General features: G+C 31.2%; 4 protein-coding genes across 5 annotated transcripts; 2 read left to right on the top strand and 2 right to left on the bottom strand.

The window, feature by feature from the left end:
- Positions 1-1,248: 1,248 nt before the first annotated feature.
- Positions 1,249-2,759, bottom strand: LOC137814508 (protein PELOTA 1). The gene has a single exon (XM_068617287.2). The coding sequence runs from the start codon at positions 2,730-2,732 to the stop codon at positions 1,410-1,412; it is 1,323 nt and encodes a 440-aa protein (XP_068473388.1). The 5' UTR covers positions 2,733-2,759; the 3' UTR covers positions 1,249-1,409.
- A 1,515-nt stretch (positions 2,760-4,274) lies between these two features.
- LOC137814507 (Pollen Ole e 1 allergen and extensin family protein) lies at positions 4,275-5,071 on the top strand. Its single transcript, XM_068617286.2, has 2 exons — positions 4,275-4,459; positions 4,552-5,071. Exons 1-2 carry the CDS (start codon positions 4,297-4,299, stop codon positions 4,914-4,916), a joined length of 528 nt encoding a protein of 175 aa, XP_068473387.1. The 5' UTR covers positions 4,275-4,296; the 3' UTR covers positions 4,917-5,071.
- Positions 5,072-5,243: 172 nt separating this feature from the next.
- Positions 5,244-10,450, bottom strand: LOC137814505 (vacuolar protein-sorting-associated protein 37 homolog 1). Of its 2 annotated transcripts, XM_068617284.2 has the most exons (8): positions 10,360-10,450; positions 9,746-9,940; positions 9,494-9,581; positions 6,227-6,266; positions 6,086-6,132; positions 5,877-5,997; positions 5,567-5,769; positions 5,244-5,435 (listed from the first exon to the last, which is right to left on the bottom strand). In XM_068617284.2, the coding sequence occupies exons 1-7, from the start codon at positions 10,371-10,373 to the stop codon at positions 5,609-5,611; spliced, it is 666 nt and encodes a 221-aa protein (XP_068473385.1). In that variant the 5' UTR covers positions 10,374-10,450; the 3' UTR covers positions 5,244-5,435; positions 5,567-5,608. The 2 variants fall into 2 exon arrangements, with proteins under 2 accessions (XP_068473385.1, XP_068473384.1); XM_068617283.2 differs by having other exon boundaries at positions 5,244-5,769.
- A 5,077-nt stretch (positions 10,451-15,527) lies between these two features.
- Positions 15,528-17,417, top strand: LOC137814506 (protein RGF1 INDUCIBLE TRANSCRIPTION FACTOR 1). The gene is made up of 4 exons (XM_068617285.2): positions 15,528-15,734; positions 15,829-16,008; positions 16,110-16,325; positions 16,732-17,417. The coding sequence occupies exons 1-4, from the start codon at positions 15,732-15,734 to the stop codon at positions 16,960-16,962; spliced, it is 630 nt and encodes a 209-aa protein (XP_068473386.1). The 5' UTR covers positions 15,528-15,731; the 3' UTR covers positions 16,963-17,417.
- Positions 17,418-19,850: the final 2,433 nt, after the last annotated feature.

Below are 19,850 nucleotides of genomic sequence, written 5' to 3'. Positions count from 1 at the left end.
AGGTAGGAAATAAACTATATTTTTAAACATTTATAAATTATGTTTTGAAAGTCTTTTATTTTTAGATTTTTTTTCAAAAATTGAATATATAAACACTTATACCAACTTTTTTTTTTTTTATCTAAAATCGTACTTTCGCCAATCTCAAACTTTCCTTTGGCAACCTTCACGATCCTACCTACAACCAATACGACACCATGAAAACTGCATTTTGAAATAAAATAAGAAGATAAATTTAGAATTTCAAAAAAAATAATGGGATGCAGGAAGAGGAATGATAGGGTGTAGAAAGAAAGACCTACGGTACAATGTCCATTGGAGAAGATTTGATATTCATACTTAAAAAAAGATAATGATACTTAACACCCTTAACAAAGTAAAACACATTAACAACTCAATAAATGATTATTTTAATTATATTTATTTTATATTTTAATTTAAAATAGTATTATATTATTATAATAGGTAGTGATATTTTAACACCCAGTAAAATACATACACTCTACACACTAATAAATTATTATTTTAATTATATTTATTTTATTTTTTAATTTAAAATATTATTATATTGTTATAATTGATGGTCAAATGTGTGCGTGATTTACTCTCTGGATCTTATTAAAGGATATGGATACCAAAGTTATAGAAGAATTGTTTCTCTTAAGGTGAATAACTTTTATTTTGTATTCTAGTATTTATTTTATTGATTATTTCTCTCTTTACCTAAAAGTAGAATGAGTGTAATATTTGTATATATTCAGACTATTTGTTTTGATCTAGCATAATAATATCATAAATATTCATTTTCATATCATTTATTTTTCTTTTACTCTTTTGTTCATCTCTGTTCTATTTTATAATATGGTATCAGAGCTATTTCGAGCATATCCTAGTGAGTGTTTGTTGGGCTTATCAGGTTACTCGCTATGAGACGGTTATCGGACCACCCATAATATGTTGTCTCACGCACGAGCTATCACTCCTGATATGAGGAAGTGTGTTGGAAATCTCACATCGACTAAAGATAAAAATATTTATTGTATATAAGTGGGTCAAAATCTCATTACATGAGTCGATTTTATGGGATTGAGTTAAGTTTAAAGATGTATGTGAAATAAACTTTTCCTATATATATTATAATTGGTGGTTAAATGTATGTGATTTTTTTGAAGTGTCAAAGTAACTTTCCTCTAAAAAAAATATTTTTGAAGCCTCCAACATGCATTCCGAGTTTCTGGTCAGACAAGGTAAACAACAATTTGAACAGCTGATTGCATACACAACACAAACCCATATAATTACACGTAATATCGACAATCCACTTCCCCTGACTTCAGCCGGAGATTAATTAACAATTAACTATAACTAATTAATCTGTACAACACAACCCTGTTTGTTAAAACAGCAAATTATTTAACACAATTTCCATCTTGGAGTTCGAGATCAGGCAAGGGAAACCGGAGAATGGCCGCAACGCCGGTGAGCTGCGCCAGTTGGTGCGCCGACACATGCATCGGCGAAAACACCAAAGCCTTTCCTCCACCGTCTTTCACCGATTTCACCAAACCCGCGTATCTCTGCCTCGTACCAACTTCCTCGTTCCTAAAAAGATCATCGGTAATCAGAAGTGTTTCAATCGCTCTCATTTCTTTCGCACGCTCCACCTCCTCGGATCCATAACACGCGCGGCCAGAATCGTTGCACACCATCTCCCACAAATCCCTAAAAGCCCCAATCCTGCTGTCTTTCACCAACTCTGTCACCGTCGGGTCACTCAAAACTTTCTCCAAACAATCACCATCCTCCACGACCACCACGCGCGTCTTGTTATCCTCGATCCACCGTATCTTCAACTTCCTCGCTTCCGACACCGCAAACTTACGAAACTCCTCACTCGTTACCACCACGCTCCTCAAAACCTTGAAATCCACGACCCTCACCAACGCCGCCAACACTCGGCGGAAAAACACGGACGAAGAAACTTTTCCGTTTTTTCTGGAGTTGGGAGAGGATTCGACCTTGGTGCAGTGCGCGGTGGCTCCTTCTGCAATGAGGTGGATCTCGGCGTGGTGTGGGTGGAAGAGAACGACGGCAAGGTCGGGAATGGAAGTGGAATTTGATTTGGAATGTTCTTTTTGGGCGGTGTCCTTTAGGGTTTGGAGGGCGTCGTTTTCCCAGAGATTTTTTCGGAGGAGGAATTGTTTGTGGGGTTCGAGGGAGAGGGTGTGGAAGGAGCCGGCGGCGACGTGTTGGTTGGAGTGTAGGTTTCGGCCGTGGAGGCGGAGGGTGGAGGAGTCTTTGTGGAAGTCGCGGGACGTGACTTTGAGGTTGAGGGTGAGCTTGATACGTGATGCTGTGTTTTTCTTGGAGGAGGAATCGAGGTGGACCTTGCGCGTGGTGTCGGCGGAAACGACGTCGCCGGGGAGGATGAGGTTGTAGAGGACCCAGACGTCGTCGGGTTCTTCAGCCGTGAGCTTGACAGTTCCGGCTTGGTTGAGGGCGAAATCTTTGTGGAGGATCTTCATTGTCGAATAGGTGTGTATGATACAGGAAGAGAGAGGAGGAAAGCTGGTGGTGTTTTCCTCCTTCTCCTCTCTTCTTCCGGTGGAATACCTACGCTGTTGTGGTTGGAATTGCAGAGGGATAAGGGTCTTTGATCTTGTTATATCTAAGTTGGTATATTTGGTTTTGTTTTTGGATGCATGGAATGGAATTAATAGAGATATTGGCATCAACTTGTTTCTTTCACCATACAAACAATCCATTCCTTATTTTGGGTGCAAGCTACATCAATCCATGCATTCCTTCCATGCAACCTGCTCCATTTATTTGTATTTATCACGTAATGTGTATTTGTAAAATGATCATAAAATAATTATTACAAAAATTAATCGAATATGTAAATTATTACTACCCACCTCAATGTAAATATAAAGAAATTTACGTAAAATATAATAAGTTATGTATGTATAAAAATCATCTGTTCCCGCAGTGGCATACTTAGTCTCAAGTAAGTATAGTGCTCCTGATTTAGGAGGGAGCAATGTGAGCACGATAAACTACACTACATGAATACTTATATTCATTAATAACTTTAACACATTACTTTTTTTAGTTTTTATTGTATCATATCACGTGTTATATTTAACTTCTCTTTCAGTACCATCTAGATGTTAGGTTTTCATAAGTAATTATTCCACATAAAACTTAGTAAAAAAAATATAAAATATGATTTTCACACTTTTAATATGATGTTAAAAATATGTTTTAAAAGTGTGTTATTTATATTTTTTGTCAGTTGTTTAAATTGTAACTTAGTAATTATGGGATGGCAATTAGGACTTCATGTTGGAACTTCACACTTAATAATAAGGCAATTACTTCGTGCACACTCAATCTCACTATAAAACGATGAAAGTGTCCTTAAATAAATTGTGAGTACAAATAAAAATACATTTTGAACTTCCTTTTTCAAAATATGTTTTTGGATTTCTTTTTTTAGAATAAATTTTTATGTTATGGAATTATTTTTTCAAAATGAAATTTCAATTTTTGAATTATATTTTGAATTTTTATTTCCAGAGCACAATAATCTATTCCCTATTTGTTTTGCTGAAATGTATTATTTCCAATTCTGAATTTTTATTTTAAAACAAAAGATATTTTTGAAAATTTAAATCCTAAATCCTAAACCAAGGTGGAGATTAAAAAAGATTGGGTGTAGGAAGAATTTGTCTAATAATAACGAAGGAGTGCATCCAGTTAAATGTATGAAGACGAAAGGAGAAATAGTAGAAGATAAGTGGGTAACATGAGGTTGCTCCTAAAAGGAATGGCGTGATTGATGGTGAAAATAAATTATAATTATCTTTTAGAAATTTAATACAAATATTTTGATATGATCATCTAAATTAGTCTAATTTTATTTTTACCAAAATTCTCATACTTATATCCTATTGTATTAAATTAAATGGCGAACATATATAAGCTTCATCTTGGTTCTTAAATCTTAAAAGATAAAACAAATGAATTGCTTGAACTCTTTTCAAACCAGTCATAAAAGATTTGACTCCATCTTCTAAAAAATATAAGAAAAAAAATATAAAAAAACGTTTTTTGCCTTGATCATTATGATAATCGGTTGGTGTATGATAAATTAACGTGGGAGTCGAATAGTGTGGTGCACGTCCTAAGAGGATAGTATAGTAGTGGCCTTCCACTTTTGTCAACAATTCAACTATATATATATTTAGTTGTTTCAGCCATATATCCATGTGAATCAAAAGAGAGGAAGAGATGGGATTTCCAAGAGCATTGATGATCATTATTACCTCAATGCTGGTGGGTTGTTCCTCAGCTTTGGATGAACCGGGAGTGAGTTACGTGGGTGGAAAAGTGATGTGCCAGGACTGCACCCAGGGCTGGAACGAATGGGTTAATGGTGACAAACCTTTGAAAGGTATCGTAGCATTGTCATTCTAATATTTTCCTACATCGCAATTCGTATTTATATTTACCGCAGTTGGTTGCCAATTTTGCTTGCCCTACCAGGAGTTAAGATCTCCATAACATGCATGGACAAGAGAAACAGGGTTGTGTACTATGCAAGTGATACGACAGATGAGTTAGGGCAATACGAATTGAGAGTGAGTAACTATGTCTGTGGCAAGGAATTGGACATAGAACGATGCTCTGTGAGGTTGGTGTCGTCTCCAGATAATGTTTGCAACATCCTCACTGATTTTGGTGGTGGAAAGTCTGGTGCCAAGCCCAACAATCCTACATCAGTGTATCGAGGTTTGAAAAAATATACGCTCAAACCTTTTTATTACACCACTCCTATGTGCGATAAACCAGACACTGAGGTCTCTGATTCTGAACCTCAAGATCAACATGGACCAGGAGGCTATTACTAATTAATGGCCACACTCCCTCTGCTTAATTTCAATACAATTGGTTATTATTTGTTCTCACTTATTTACTTTTGCAAGAAATGTGTATGTCAACCTAAAATTTGATGACAATAACGAAAATATATATATATTTGTGCTTCCTACAAATATAAAATGAGCATTTCTCATGTCCAAAATAAATTTCCCAATCACAACTTATTTAAGGTTCTTTCATTTTGTTTTCCAAAAAAAGGTTTTTGTTGTATCATTATAACAAAAATAGCGAAAACGAAGAATCCGGCAAAATGTTCGCAAGGGCTTAACATAAAATGGGTTCTGAGAAACATGTACTTGTTCCAAAAGAAAAGGAGAATTTGTTTTATATTTTACAACACAACACTAAAATCCTATATCAGCGATGATGAACTCAGCATGTACTTCAGAGTTCATACAAATAGTGTTGAAGGTCTGCAGACGAGTACATACCTCATCTCAGTGGCGTTGAATCCACTCGACAGTGTAGCTAGAATGAACAATCTCAAGCTGTACATATATGAACAATCTCATTAATAGTAGATTGCTGAATCCCAATGACCACAAATTTGTAATAGGTGGCACGTATCTTTGACCAATGTCAACTATTGACAATAATGAATCAAAAATCAAATACGTACTTGCCAATACAAGTTACTTTCTTAATATTTCATAATTCGCGCTCATACTGTTGATGTTTTAGCAGCAAGATGTATGAGAGTCTTTTTGTGGTTAGTTGTACGTAGCTTCTTGTACTTTTGCAAGAAAGCCGCAAGATCAATCTCTCTGTCAAGGAAATGCTGGTGTAGATTGTCAGATTCCTCTTCAGTCTTATTCACAGACTCTGCAAGTATTATATAGTTTATCATATTTAGACCTACCCTTTGACTCAATATTAATAAAATTGCTATAACCAGAACTATTGCTTCAAACTACAACTTTAAGTCACACCTTGAATCCTCTGGATAAGGGATGCTGGCGAATTCAGTTTCAACATTTCTTCTTTCTGCTTCTCAAGCTCATTTAGTTTCTCCTTTGCCGCAGCTAACTCAGTTGTCCGAATTATTCTACACTGTTTCCATAGGAGGAAGAAGAAACTTTAGTAATCATCAATAGTTCGAAAAGAAAAAATCAAACTAATCATAGGATTGTGTTCTTACTTGATTCCTAAGTTCCATGATACGAGGTTCCTTTTGAAGATTTTCTTCTGTAGAAGGCAATAGTTTAGGCTCTACTACAATTTAACAGTAAGTCGACCATTTAATGGCATTATATCAAATAAAAGATTTTAGATAACACACCTGCAAGCTGTAAATTCTCCTTGCAAAGTTCATCTTTCAGCTGATCAAGTCAATAAGCCAAAAAAGTCAATATACTACCTTGCATATTACATTTATTATTTTTTTCGTTTTGTATCTTTTTCTTATCTCTTAAAATACATACACTTCAAAACATGCAAAATTTTAATTTTTCAAAAAAAAAAATTAGGAGCACTTTGCCTTAACAATCGATCCTTGATTAAAAAAAATAGTGTATTTATATCTAAACTATTAAAACGAAAATTTACGAATTTAAAGACATCTGCCTTACATTAAAATAAATATTGGTCAGCTAGAAAATGCTAACATTTTTTCATTTTCATTAAATACATAATTAGATAGAAGTCACTTCCCACAGTTTTTAGCAATACGTTAAAAAAATATTAAATTAAATAACACATTATATTCATTCGTATCTACAGCAACACCCAGTTGAAAGAGCATTAACAAGATTGAGGGCAATCCAGAACAACGGAATTAAGGGATTGGGGAAGGGGCAATGAAGGAAATACTCAATAACAACTACAAATGCATCCAGTAGCAAAAGCAATGGAATCACACACAATCACAAGAGTCACAAATTCCCGATCTAACAATCATACATAATCATTTCAATTGCAGTGTCACACATCCAGTAGTGCTTTCATGCTGCTTATGAAAGGGTTTGGGGTTTAGTTTTATGTTGAATTTTTAAGTCGCTGTCAAGGTTTTTGTTTTGGTTGGGAGAATATTTGTTAGATGTGGTAATAGGACTGTTACAAGATAACAGGTAATGTTTATGTTGTTCTTGACCATTTTTTGGTAGGTTTGTATAAGGGTTGGGACACTCCTAAAGTGTCCCTTTTATTTTATTTGTTAATTCTTTGCTGAAAAAAAAAAACAAATAAGACCAGGTTTAATCTCAGGTGGGTTGAGTTTAGGCTGATTCTCATTTAAATGATTATTGACTACACAGCTTCACCATCCTCTACTGCTTTACGTCTACTTCCTGAGTTAACCAAGTCACAAATCCTACCATACTTATGCCATTGGACGCAATCCACCAACCCGAACATCATTGCAGTTCAGGATTCTTCCATCCCTTCTAATGTGTAAAATAGTAAAATTCTAAGAGTTGACAAAAAAAGTTTGAATTGTATAGGAATAAGATCAACTGACATCAGATGTTAGGCTTTATAATCAGCACCTTTAATCATGCTTATCAGTATCACACAATTTGCGATACAATACATATAGTTTGATAAGACTCAAGAAGCTGGTAATACAAATTGAAGAGAAAATAATTTTGGTGCATGAATAGGACTTGAATTGCAAGAATCACAATCTGGAGAAGTTCTCCAAGGCCTCAGTCTGCAAGGGTCATCACTTAGGCATGGAGATTTTTGGTCAAAGTCAGAACAGTGACTGGAGCATGAAAATTGTGCCCAACTGCAGTTCTAACTTTTGTTCCACTCATGTATGGTTGCATCTAGAAGATTAGAAAAATACTAACCTAAATAACATAGTATAGTGTCTAGTTTTACTTTATCAACTTGTGTTTTAGTTGCAAGACAGAACATGTTTAGACTTTGGGCCATCATCTTTCACTTTTAACTATTGACATGATACTTGATTAATGTTCAATATCTTTTATTTATAAATAAAATCTGTAATAAAAGACAGTAAATTTTTTTTATGGTTTTTCAAATACAAATATTTAATTAAATATGTAATAATTTTTATACCTAAATATTTATTATAAATTTAAATTCTAATATCATTTCATTTTAATATATTTTAATAGACCTCATGCATCTAATGCTCCTAGAGTCACACAATTTTAGTTATTGATCACGAATATGCGTTTTAATTTAATTATTACTGATCATGAATCTTACAATTGACAGATCCGTGATTCAGAAAATGGTGGGTATTCCAACTCACGATTTGTTTAAGATTCAAGTACACGCCTCTAATAGCTTTCTGAAAAAGATAAAACTTACTTTTGCACAATGTTATTAAAGGTATCAATTTACAAAACTCAATACCTGGCGTCAATTGATTGATAATGTAAGATGCTGCTAGTGTACTGCCAGATATTTTTCAAAAGTATTTACGAAAGTTCCACCAAAGTGCATTTTGAAACATTCAAGTTGCAACTTGCAATACTCCTAGAAGACAAGTGGGAATACATTGGCACCACCCCTCTAGTTTTTAGAATGAAAATAATAATTTAGCAAGTTATAACTTTGGGAGTAGGTTAACAAACACATAGTAATAAATGCACTCTTTCTAAAAAATAAGAGATTATATAAAGTATTAACAATCCTATACACAAGATTGTTAAACTTGAGAGTGTATGTAGTGGAGCCCCATAAACTCTCGTTAGCAGGGCTAGCAGAGTTGATTCGTAAACTCAGTGAGAGACATAATAAAAACATACTAATAAACCTGTTAATGACATATACTTACACTTAACAAATACTCTAAACACACATAATCCCTTTATTCATCAAAAGAAAAGAAAAACTCTAAACACAACAATAATTCAACATTTCAACTTCATAATAAAGTAAAATAGAAAATCACAACAAGTGTAATAATACACTGGTACTAAATAACATTAAACTACATACATGACCAAATTATCTTTAAATTCACAAAAACATAAGTTCTTGATGTGATTTTTTATTTAAATCAGTTAATTTCTTCAAATAATTTGAGTAAGGTAAAACACTGTTTGAGAGTTTACACGAGTTTAGCCAAAAAAGTGTTTGATAGGGAGTTGACTCATTTTTTCTACCTATAATAGTAAATTATAAGAGTTTAAGAGTTAGCTCAAGAGTTTAACAAGCATGTCAGTACATATTCACACTCTCAGACACCGAGAAATGCTGCATGCAACTGAACTCAATCTCAGTACAGTACAAAGGAACGAAAAAATTCTGAAGTAATCATTGCAAAAGCAGAACAACGAAATAAATAAATTTTAAAGAAAATAGGGACAGCCCCCAACCTTTTAAAACCACTTATCAATAGAATAAATGAAGAATTTCTCTAGGATGGAAGTGAAAAAGGCTAGGACCAGGCCCTACTACCAACCCTAAGGCATTGGCACTACAATGAAATCAATAACTTTACATCTTGTAATGGGGGGAGTGGGGCACTCTTCCAACTCCATTGAGAGAAGAAAGTGAAATACCAACAAGAAAACATACCAGTTCCAAGGTAATAAACCACTAGAAATTGGAGTAAAGATATGAAACTTACATTAGTTTGAATCTTGACCTGATCAAGCGAATGTAGAAACTGCTGATATGCATCTTTGTCAGATAAAAGCTTCCGCAACTCATCAACGCTGCAATTTTGATGAGAAGAAAAATTAATTAAGATCAGCATATTCAACAACTGGAACAGTTCACAACTTCAGAGCAACTAAGAACACCCTCTCCAACTATTTTCCATTTACAAAATCAGATACAACAAAATTATGAATGGCAAATAAACTATGAAAACTCAAACCTCTTGTCCTTCAAAACGGCAATAACTCCAGCAGCTTCCGAGGGCGGAACATGAGAAGAAGGCCTATGCGATAATGAAGAAGAAGATCCAGATGGTGTAACAGGCCTTGACGAACTTGGTGAACTTACCACTGATGGGGGATACCACGACTGTGACTGCGAAGAACCATCCTGTGATTGTTGGTCTTGTGATCCCCTGCGCATAATTGAAAGACAGAAATTCTTATACGCTATTAACCCCTCTGCAAATTCAGTTTAATATCTTTATCATTGTTCTACTGAAAGTTGGATATTACCAAATGCACAATAGCGATTAATTGGTCAAAAAGACTACTGTGAATAACGATTAATTGGTCAAAAAGCCGGAGGGTTGAAAAATTGAAGGATAAAAAAATAAATTCCCAATAAAACAGAAAGAAAGATCCATTTTGATCACACACTCTCAGGTTTGGAAGGTAAGAAAAAGGCTGAAAACAATGGAATCAATTGGAATGAGTTCCCAACCAAAAAATGGGCATTAAATCCATCCAATCACATCCCTTTCCGCTTCAATTTATTTCCGTTAATCTAAACCGAGAGAGATGCATGTATACAAAATTTAACGAGAAGAATTACCAGAATCTGAACATGGCTAACTGGTTCCGATTTGCTGATCCGCCGAACGAAGAATTACCAGAAACCCTCGAAATTTCAGAGAGAAGGAAACTTCGGAAAGTGGGAACAAACTAGTTCCTTCTTTGAATTTAGTTTGATTTATGTAAGTTTTAGACATAATCCTTTTAGGGCTTTTTGGGCCCTCGAAATTCTATGGCCTGGCCCGTTCATTTTGGTTTATCGCTTTCTTAGTATTTCATAAAATATATTAGACAAATTATCCCTCCTTCGTACATTCTTCCTTCCTTTTTATATATTTTTTAAAATTTTAACAATATTATTCTTAGTATAGTGGAGAGTGTAATGTTTCTTCATTTTCAAGTGGTGGTGTTTACTTGTGGTTACCCGTGGTAAATTTGAATGTTGATAGTTTAGTTAAGTTTTGTGGTGTTTTTATTGATGCTGACGATGTTTTCATTCGTTTATTTTTTTTTTACATTTTTTTGGAAATTACAAAATAAAATAAAAAAACTAGCAAGGTACAAAAATTGAGTACGAAAGTTAAAAAAAAATTCACACTGAAAACGTTGAATACAACAAATTTTATCGTCAATTCTCTCACGTACTTTCAAATGATTAAATTGCTCTATCAAATACTACGACTAGATAATAATAATAGATAATAATGAAAGTCTTGCGATGGAAGAAATGTATTGATGTTATGTTTTATGTAAGATTATTTTAAATTTTTAAAAAGATTAAAACTGAATTTTCATAATTAATATGGAGGGAAGGATATGAAGGTGGAGGGACAATTTTGTCAATTCTGAAAATTTTATTAAGTATTATTCTATAAAACTCTTTTTGAAAACAATCTTGAATAATGTAGAAAGTTTGCTACTAAAAGTATCTCATACAGGGTGATTTTAAAAATTATGGGGTGCAGATAGTTATAATGGAGTGCAGGAAGTACAACCTAAAATAATTTTAACAAAATCAATTTTATTGAAACAAACTCCTATATTATAAATTAATATTAAAATACATAGTTTGGTTTTTATCTTTCAATCCCTTAATTAAGCATTATCACCATTCCCTTAATTAATCCATGTTTCAATCATAGCTTCTGCAGTTATTATCCTATTGTTTCACTAAAATACAATGAATAGTATACTATTAAAGGAGGGTTTCACTAAAATAGACGATGAAATATTTATATTGTTTAATTAATAATATAAAAAGTGTTATTATGATAACAGCAACCTTATAAAAATAATAGTGTAATCGCAACATCAATCTAAGAAAAATAATGAAAAGTATGTAAAATAAGAAAAAATGAGAGAAGTTAGTTTGTGTCTCATCAGATTTTTTTTCGAACGTGTATAAAAATCAAAATAAATAATTTACTATCAAAGGAAGGTTTTCTATTGAAATATTGCCAAATAGTTAATAAGATTTTTTCTAAAAGTAAGAATATATAATAACTTATAATGTCGTGCATTTATTTAAACAATATTTGAAAATAATATCTATAATATTAAAAAATATTTCTTGTGTTACTACTTATAAAAAAAAATATTATCATAAAAAATGGACACAAATGCAGGTAGTGAATATGTTTCTGTTTGTCGTAAATAAAGTAAATTACATTTTTTTACTATTGAGAGATGAAAAAATGATATCATCCTTTTTTTATATTAAAATTTACACTTTTTTCTCGTACAGAAAAAATTATGATTCGTATTATTTTATACATTAAAATTATTTAATAAAATAAAAATTATACTTATTCATAAGAGTAGAGTATACTTATGAAATAGTTTAAAAAATATTATTAATATATTATTATTAACATTTAACATTCAATCATTTTATAAACTACTTTTAACTAACACTTTTATATATCGTTTTATAAAAACTAATGGTATGAATTCATGTTATTTGAAAAGTTAGGTAGTTTTTTAATTGTAATTTTAGTTTTAATTTTTGTGAAATTTGAATTCATTCTATTTTTATTATTGAATTAATTTTTATGAAAAACGAAAGAAATTTAATCTTGATGTTTTAAAATTTTTCTTTCTGGTCAATTATTAAAATTTTGAGGACATTTTTTTTAATATTTTTCTTTAAAAAATATATTGAAAGTCATAAATTTTAATGAATAGTTAGATTTGAATTTGTGTGATAAAATAATTGTATGAATTAATTTAAAAAGTGTTAATTTTAATTTAATTTATATTTAAACTTTAACTTATTTCATTATGTGATGTTTGTTAAGAAAAAAGGGGGTGAAAATAGTATATGAACAATGGATCTAGTAAGTAAGAATAGTTGTGGGCTTTTATTATAGTTTATATATAGAAATTACTTCTTGCCGTATGATTTTTTTTATCTCAACTTATAAAATTCTAAAATTGCCTTTATTTCATAATTGAAAATCTAGAATTAAAAAATAAATTCCAGAATTGATGGTTGTGTTCTGAAAATAAATTTCTGAAATAAAATTAAAATATCAAAATCTCATTCGGTAAAAATAATTATGGAATAAAAAAATACATTCTAAAAAAATTCCAGAAACTAAAAATGAAAATATATTATAAAAAATATAAAATTTGGAAAAATGTTTATGTATTCTAGAATACCAAATATAAAAAAATTACGATCATTTCGTATCAATGATTATGTTTCAGATAAAAATTGATTGATAATTGCCTCTGTATATAAGAGATAGGGTTGAGATCGGTGAAACAGAGAGCAAACATTAGTTAATAATTAAAAGTTCAAGTTCCTTCATTTCCTCATTCTAATAAACGAAGGAAAAAAAAAGACAATTCCTTCGAAAAAAAAATGTTATTTATTTACAAATTATTTTTATATTATAAAATCTCTCTCACTTTTTTCTTCAAATAAACAAGACAAAGATAATTCAATTTTTTCTTTATTTTCTGAAATTAAGGTTTCATTGATCGAGACTAATAAAATAAAGTAGATAAAAAAATTAAAATAGGTGACAAGAAAAATAAAATTAATATTCCGTTAAAGAGAAATAGAAAAACTAATAATAAAAGATATAAATAAATAATTAAAAATATGTAAAAATAAAATGAAAATAGATCCTACTATTTTTAAAAATTGTTCTCATATATTTTCACCAAATTATTTTCATTTATTCTTTTCCTGTAACTTGTTACCAAAAAAAGGTTAAATAATTTCAAATGTACTATTTGTTTCTTTTAGATCTCAAATTAACAAAGTGTAACTAAAGTGATAGTAAAACACAAAAAGCAAAATGATAGTAAGAGAAAGTACAATGAAGAGAGAAACAAATTATTGATTATTTGCTTTGCATGACATTGATTGGATTTGAGGCAAATTAAAGTTAGATCAATCCATCATGACATGAAATTTTGTCTACATTATGCATAATGCCATTCATATAATTAAAATCACCCAAAATAAAATAAGAAAACGTATATACACATTTGTTTATTCATTTTCTCTATATCATTGTTAATTATTTTTTATTTTTATAATCTATAATATATTATTTATATTAAGTGGTCGTGATGATAAAAATTAAAAGTAATTTTATTTTATAATTGTAATAACTAATAACAAGTATATTATTTTCTAATATTTTTTTATTACAATTTTTTTAATTTGTATATTTTTTTATTATAATTTTATCAAAAAAATCAATTATATTAAATTTTTATTATCATAAAATGTCAAATAACATCCCTATTTCTATTAGTTTTAGTAATATTTTTATTCAATTTAATACTCTCTCATTTAAGGTGATCTGAGAAGTTATTCTATTTATACATAAGTTAATTTCATTAAAATAAAAATTTGTTTAGTATCTCTGTTAAGTAGTGAACTTTAAGCCTAACTCAATCTCATAAAACTATCCCATAAAACTGGCTCAATGAGGTGAGGTTTGCACCCACTTATATACTATGAAAGGCTTTAATCCCTAGTCGACGTGAGATCTCCAAATCTCCAACATGATTAGTATCCTACCTGATTAGTATCCTACCTAATTATATTGTAATTTGAAGAGAGAAACTCTCTATATATTTACTTTGCATGTTATATATATATATATGTATGATTTTATTAATTTTAATTAAAATAGTTAATCACGAAACAAAAATTTATAACAAATTCAAATTATAAGAAATAATTATTTTTGTTTTAGAATAACGTTATTAAAAAAACAAAATATAAAAAAGACAGCTTTAAACAATATAAATCTAATCAATCAGTTTGTTTGTCAGAAAAGAGAAGAACATGATAAGTTTATAAAAGAACAAATAAAAAGGTACTCATAAAACTTTCAATAAAACTTAAAAAAGAAGGTGGAGTGTAGAACTATGAAGAGTCTATAAAGAGGATGTTTCAAAATGAGAACATTTGTGATTTTCATTAAGGTAAACCCTAAATACATAAGTTTGAAAGAGAAACAAAATTCAAAGATAAATGTTCTTGTAAGTTAAGAATAGAGATAAAGAGATTATACAATATAAATATTGCAAGTGATATTAATGTAACGTTCTTCCATAATTTTTTATCTTTTGATATACATGCATGTATGTTTTTTAAGATATATTTTATAGGATTGAAGAAGATATATTATAAATATGGTACATCATGTTTATAGGTTAGAGCACCCTACAAAATTCTAATTTATTAATTTATTATTGTTGGTTAAAATATTATTTAATAGTTCCACTTTACAAAGTAATATCTCTGTCCTTTTTTTCTTTATTATTGTGTAATTTTATAAACAAACTGCAGAAGAGTGTAAAAAATATATATAAAAGAGAAGAAACAATTATAAAGAGTCTGAAATTTTTTTTAATATATAATTAAATACTAGGGCTAATAATATTTTAAAAAGAGGTAACAGGAGATTCTTTGAGAGTGGGAGCCACTAATCTGTGAGTGACCATAGATGTGACGCCACGTGGATAAGTATGGCATGTTGGATGGTGAATAAGTACTAGAATACATCTAGGGTAGGTAAATTTTGTATTGTGCCAACTTAGAGACGCAAAGAAGATCCAAAGTAGCGTAAACGCCAAACACATCTCCAAGCATCCAACGGCTGTGATCTTCCATGACTCCTATCTTTCCATCTCATCCCTACATTCTCCTATTTCTTTAATCACCCTTTGTACTTATACACTCTTTAGCGTTGTTGTGTAGTTGAATTCTAAGTCGAAGGCCGTTTATTATTTTCTTTGCTCTTTCTCTCCCTCGCCATTTTCATCTTCATCTTCAGCATCTGCGTTTTCTTTTTCAACAACTGAATCAAAACGGTTCTAACATTCTGCACTCACCCATTCAATTCAGCCACATTGTTAATACTATATCCTCATCTACCCACCATGGTATATATATTTATTTTACAGTCTTAGATTTCGGTTGTTTTTTCAATTGACGAGGTTTACAATGTCCATTTTCTCCGACAATGGATTTGAACAGGACACAGTTCTGGTACCTCCTTGGCTTGAGCAGCTTCTTCACACACCTTTCTTCAATGTTTGTCGAATTCACGCAGACGCAGCAAGGAGTGAATGTAACATGTTTTGTCTAGATTGCAGTGGCGAAGCCTTCTGTTTCTATTGTCGTTCTTCTCGACACAAAGATCATGGAGTGATTCAGGTGGGTGGAGTAGTACACACAGTTGTTCATTTGCATATATATATAATAATGTTTGATTTTGTTATATTGAATAATTTTGTGAGGCTGTTATTGATGGATAGATAAGAAGATCTTCGTATCATGATGTAGTGAGGGTGGGTGAAATTGAGAGGGTGTTGGACATAAGTGGAGTGCAGACATATGTGATAAACAGTGCTCGAGTTTTGTTCTTGAATGTGAGGCCTCAACCAAAATCTGGAAAAGGAGTAGCTCACATTTGTGAGATTTGTGGAAGGAGCCTCTTGGACCCATTTCGCTTCTGTTCTTTGGGATGTAAGGTGAAACAAATACTATTAATCTTCTTATCATTATATTTTTGCCATATTCTTCATTTCATTATCAACATGCACATCATTCACAACTCAATCATCCTCATCATATGGGTATAACACCCACCACCCATACATCATCACCTACATTTGAAACCCCATCACCATCATTCACCATCATAATTATATTCCCTCTACTTTTGAATATTCATCATGTCTCTGCATAACAACATGCCACTCATATTTTAATTCCTTCTTAATAGTCATAATCATAATTATAGTTAAACAAAGCACCCGTTTTACAATTATTTAAATTCTAAGTATCCTTGGGAACATGACGTGACATATCATTAATGTCGCCATTTAATTCAATGTTTCTGCTAATACATATACCTTAATTGTGGAATTTAACTAGCTTGAAGGAATAAAGAAAAATGGGGATTCAAGCTTTGGTTTGGATGGTAGGAATAATGATGAATTGACAATGGAGACTACTACTACTACTTCAACTTCAAGAGGATCAATCTCATCAAGACAGCAAGAAGAAGGATTGCGTGAAGGTTCAACACAAGACATGTATCCAGCCACACCTTCAAACGCAAGGAGAAGAAAAGGAATTCCTCATAGAGCTCCCTTCGCCTCCTAATTATGCTTATTCCTATTCTTCTATATTCCAACAAAATTATTGAATAAAAATTTATTTTAAAAATAAAAAAATAACTAATCACTATATTGACTGAATTGGATATATAGTGATTAATTATTTTTAATTTTTAAAATTAATTTTTATTTAATGGTTTTTATTATCAGTTAAATTGATACCTGTTCAATATTCAAGATCATATAGTCCCTTTGTAATATATAATACAACCCTCTTTGTGGGAAACCTCGTGATAATAATTTTTTTGAATAAAGAAGTAGGAGGGTTTGGGCAAGGTCCGTGATGTGGGAAAAAAGAAAGGGTATATAGGAAAGTTCCCTCTGTTGGGGTCCAAAAAAAGGAATTCCCCCTTCTGAAGATTCAATAATGCAGATTTGTTTAATGTTTAATTATTGTGGGTGTATACGTAATTAAGGAATAAAAAGGCAAGTCTTTGGGAAGTCCGTTTTATAGTTTTCAATGGCCCCCCATCCACATGGGTCATTTACATAAAGATAATAGTTTTTTTTTTTTTTTATGTATCTTTTGTATTTTATTTAATTTATTAATTCATGTGCATGTAAAGTAACAGGGACAAATCAACTTTCCATTTATCATTGCCAATTTTGGAGAGCTCAATGAGTTGCCCACACTTTCTCTCCTTTTGCCCTACATAACCTCCTAAAAATACGCCCACTGCTTTTCTCTATATTCCTTTGTTAATTTCTTTCCTTCTTTCACTTATTCTTTTAACTCTGTAAATGTGAATCATTAGTTATGCTTATACTTGACCACACCAAAAAGTTATCATTGCGTAGACACCTTTTCTGTGATTATTAAACTAACGACACAATGCAATTTTTTTTTTTTGTACAAAGAGATGAGGTAGTTAGGTAGGAGCGCTGGAAATTTGGAGCCTCACTTAAAAACAAAACTCATACATCTATCAACCTACCTTTGTCCTAAATCTATACAAATTAATCAATAATTAATTTTAGGTCTTAACATTATCATAACTTCAAAACAAGAATATGGATCGTGTCGGAGTTGTTCCAATCCATTAAGATGGAGTTTGATTATTAGTATAGGTTTTAGTTATCATTCAATTTTGTTAGTTTTTTGTTAATGTTATTACCTAATTTTGATATCCAAATGCTAATAAAGTAGAACTTTTAATTTTAGAGACCAAGTAGTTCATTCTATTCTGCAACTACACATGTGGCTTGGAGATTTCTCAAGGGAAGGGTACCAACAAAGGTTAATTTGAAACGTATAATAGGGTTGGGCTACCGGGTATACTTTGTGAATTTAGCAATCTGGTTGAGGAAACTGTTTCACACATGCTCTTATAACTTGTAAGGAATCTTATTTCATATGGTGTATGTGTGTTAAGTGGGTTGGAACCCAATCGGTACACCATTAGGACCCAATGCAACATTTTATAAATTTTAATTTAATATATTTGAAAGTGAAACAAAATAAAATTTGGAAGAACTTTTAGTGAGTTATTGTGTGAATGACTTGGAACAAAAAAATAGGATAATTTTGAAGCAAGGAAAATATATCATCAAGATTTTCAAGATATTTTTTTTATAGTAAGGAAATAATGATTATCAAATTATGCGTAATTATAGACAATTATATGTAATTAATTTGATAATGTTCCATAATTAGTTTGTAATTTGGAGAGAAAGTCTTCGTACATTTGTATATATTTCCTATACATGGAGTGATGTAAATACGCACAAAAAAATAAAGGAATTACCATTTTACTTACCATCTTCTTATATGCCATTTTCTTATATGGTATAAGAGCAAATTCAAGGCTTCACTATCGATCAAATTCAGCAATTGACAAAGGCGGTTTACTCGCTTAATAATAATGGTAAAAGTGATGCGTTTATAAAGTTGCAGGTCTGTTTGTCCATAACTCGTTTATTGATTCTGCTTCTACGAAACCATGAATTTTGGATAGCGGAGCAACTGATAACATTGCATCTGATTCACAATTTTTCAGACACACTTCATTATCATTTATTCCAAATGTTAATCTGCTCACAGGCTCAGCTGCGACCATCTCATCTACTGGCACAATTAAATTCAATGATAATATCACTCTAAAAAAAAAATGTTCTTTGCGTTTCTTATTTTAATTTAAATCTCATGTCTGTTAGTAAGATAATCAGTTCCCTAAATTGTTGTGTCGTTCTTTTTCCTCATGGTTGAGTTTTGCAAGACTTGGCTACGGAGAGATGATTGGCTTGGGTAAACAATAGGCGAGCTTATACTACATATCCTCTCTTCCAAACCAAGCCCGCGCATCTCAAATTTCAACCGACCCTTATTTATGGCACAATCGCCTCGGACATCCTTCTCCGACGCGTCTACAACTTGCATCTTCATTACTACCGTAAAAATCTTATTTCCATTCATAATAATTGTAGTATTTGTCCCAAAGCTAAACAGACAAGGTTACCCTTTCCTTTAAGCACAATAAAATCTCGTTCTCCATTTAATCTATTGCATTGTGACATTTGGAATCCTTATAAAATCCCAACTCATTTTTGAAAATATTTTCTTTCTCATTATAGTCGATGACTATACTAGATGCACTTGACTGTTTCTTATAAATCACAAATCTTAAACCTAACATATCTTAGAATCATTAATTACATTTGCACAAAATCAATTTCAGACATATATTAAAACCATCCCGCGTGACAACATATTGAAATTTATTTCAATGCGAATTTCAAAAAAGTATTGAATGTCAATGCATCTGCGTCTAGTAACAAAATGGACTAGTAAAACACACAAACATAATACGAGCCTTCCTATTTCAGTCCCATTTACATTAGAATTTTGGGGAATGCATTTTAACCTCCACATATATA

Source organism: Phaseolus vulgaris, chromosome 1, assembly GCF_051622355.1.
Source record: "Phaseolus vulgaris cultivar YP4 chromosome 1, ASM5162235v1, whole genome shotgun sequence".
In the NCBI taxonomy this organism is placed as follows: Eukaryota; Viridiplantae; Streptophyta; class Magnoliopsida; order Fabales; family Fabaceae; genus Phaseolus; species Phaseolus vulgaris.
This window is presented reverse-complemented; position numbering and strand designations above follow the sequence as displayed.

Excerpts from the sequence above, each read along its gene's own strand:
- LOC137814508 (XM_068617287.2), bottom strand. The coding sequence starts at position 2,732 with ATGCCAATATCTCTATTAATTCCATTCCATGCATCCAAAAACAAAACC.
- LOC137814507 (XM_068617286.2), top strand. The coding sequence starts at position 4,297 with ATGGGATTTCCAAGAGCATTGATGATCATTATTACCTCAATGCTGGTG. Across the intron at positions 4,460-4,551 it reads TGGTGACAAACCTTTGAAAG|GAGTTAAGATCTCCATAACA; the intron begins GTATCGTAGCAT and ends TTGCCCTACCAG.
- LOC137814505 (XM_068617283.2), bottom strand. Across the intron at positions 6,267-9,493 it reads AGGTCAAGATTCAAACTAAT|CTGAAAGATGAACTTTGCAA; the intron begins GTAAGTTTCATA and ends TGACTTGATCAG. Across the intron at positions 5,770-5,876 it reads CCTTATCCAGAGGATTCAAG|AGTCTGTGAATAAGACTGAA; the intron begins GTGTGACTTAAA and ends TAATACTTGCAG.
- LOC137814506 (XM_068617285.2), top strand. Across the intron at positions 16,009-16,109 it reads AAGATCATGGAGTGATTCAG|ATAAGAAGATCTTCGTATCA; the intron begins GTGGGTGGAGTA and ends ATTGATGGATAG. Across the intron at positions 16,326-16,731 it reads TCTGTTCTTTGGGATGTAAG|CTTGAAGGAATAAAGAAAAA; the intron begins GTGAAACAAATA and ends GAATTTAACTAG.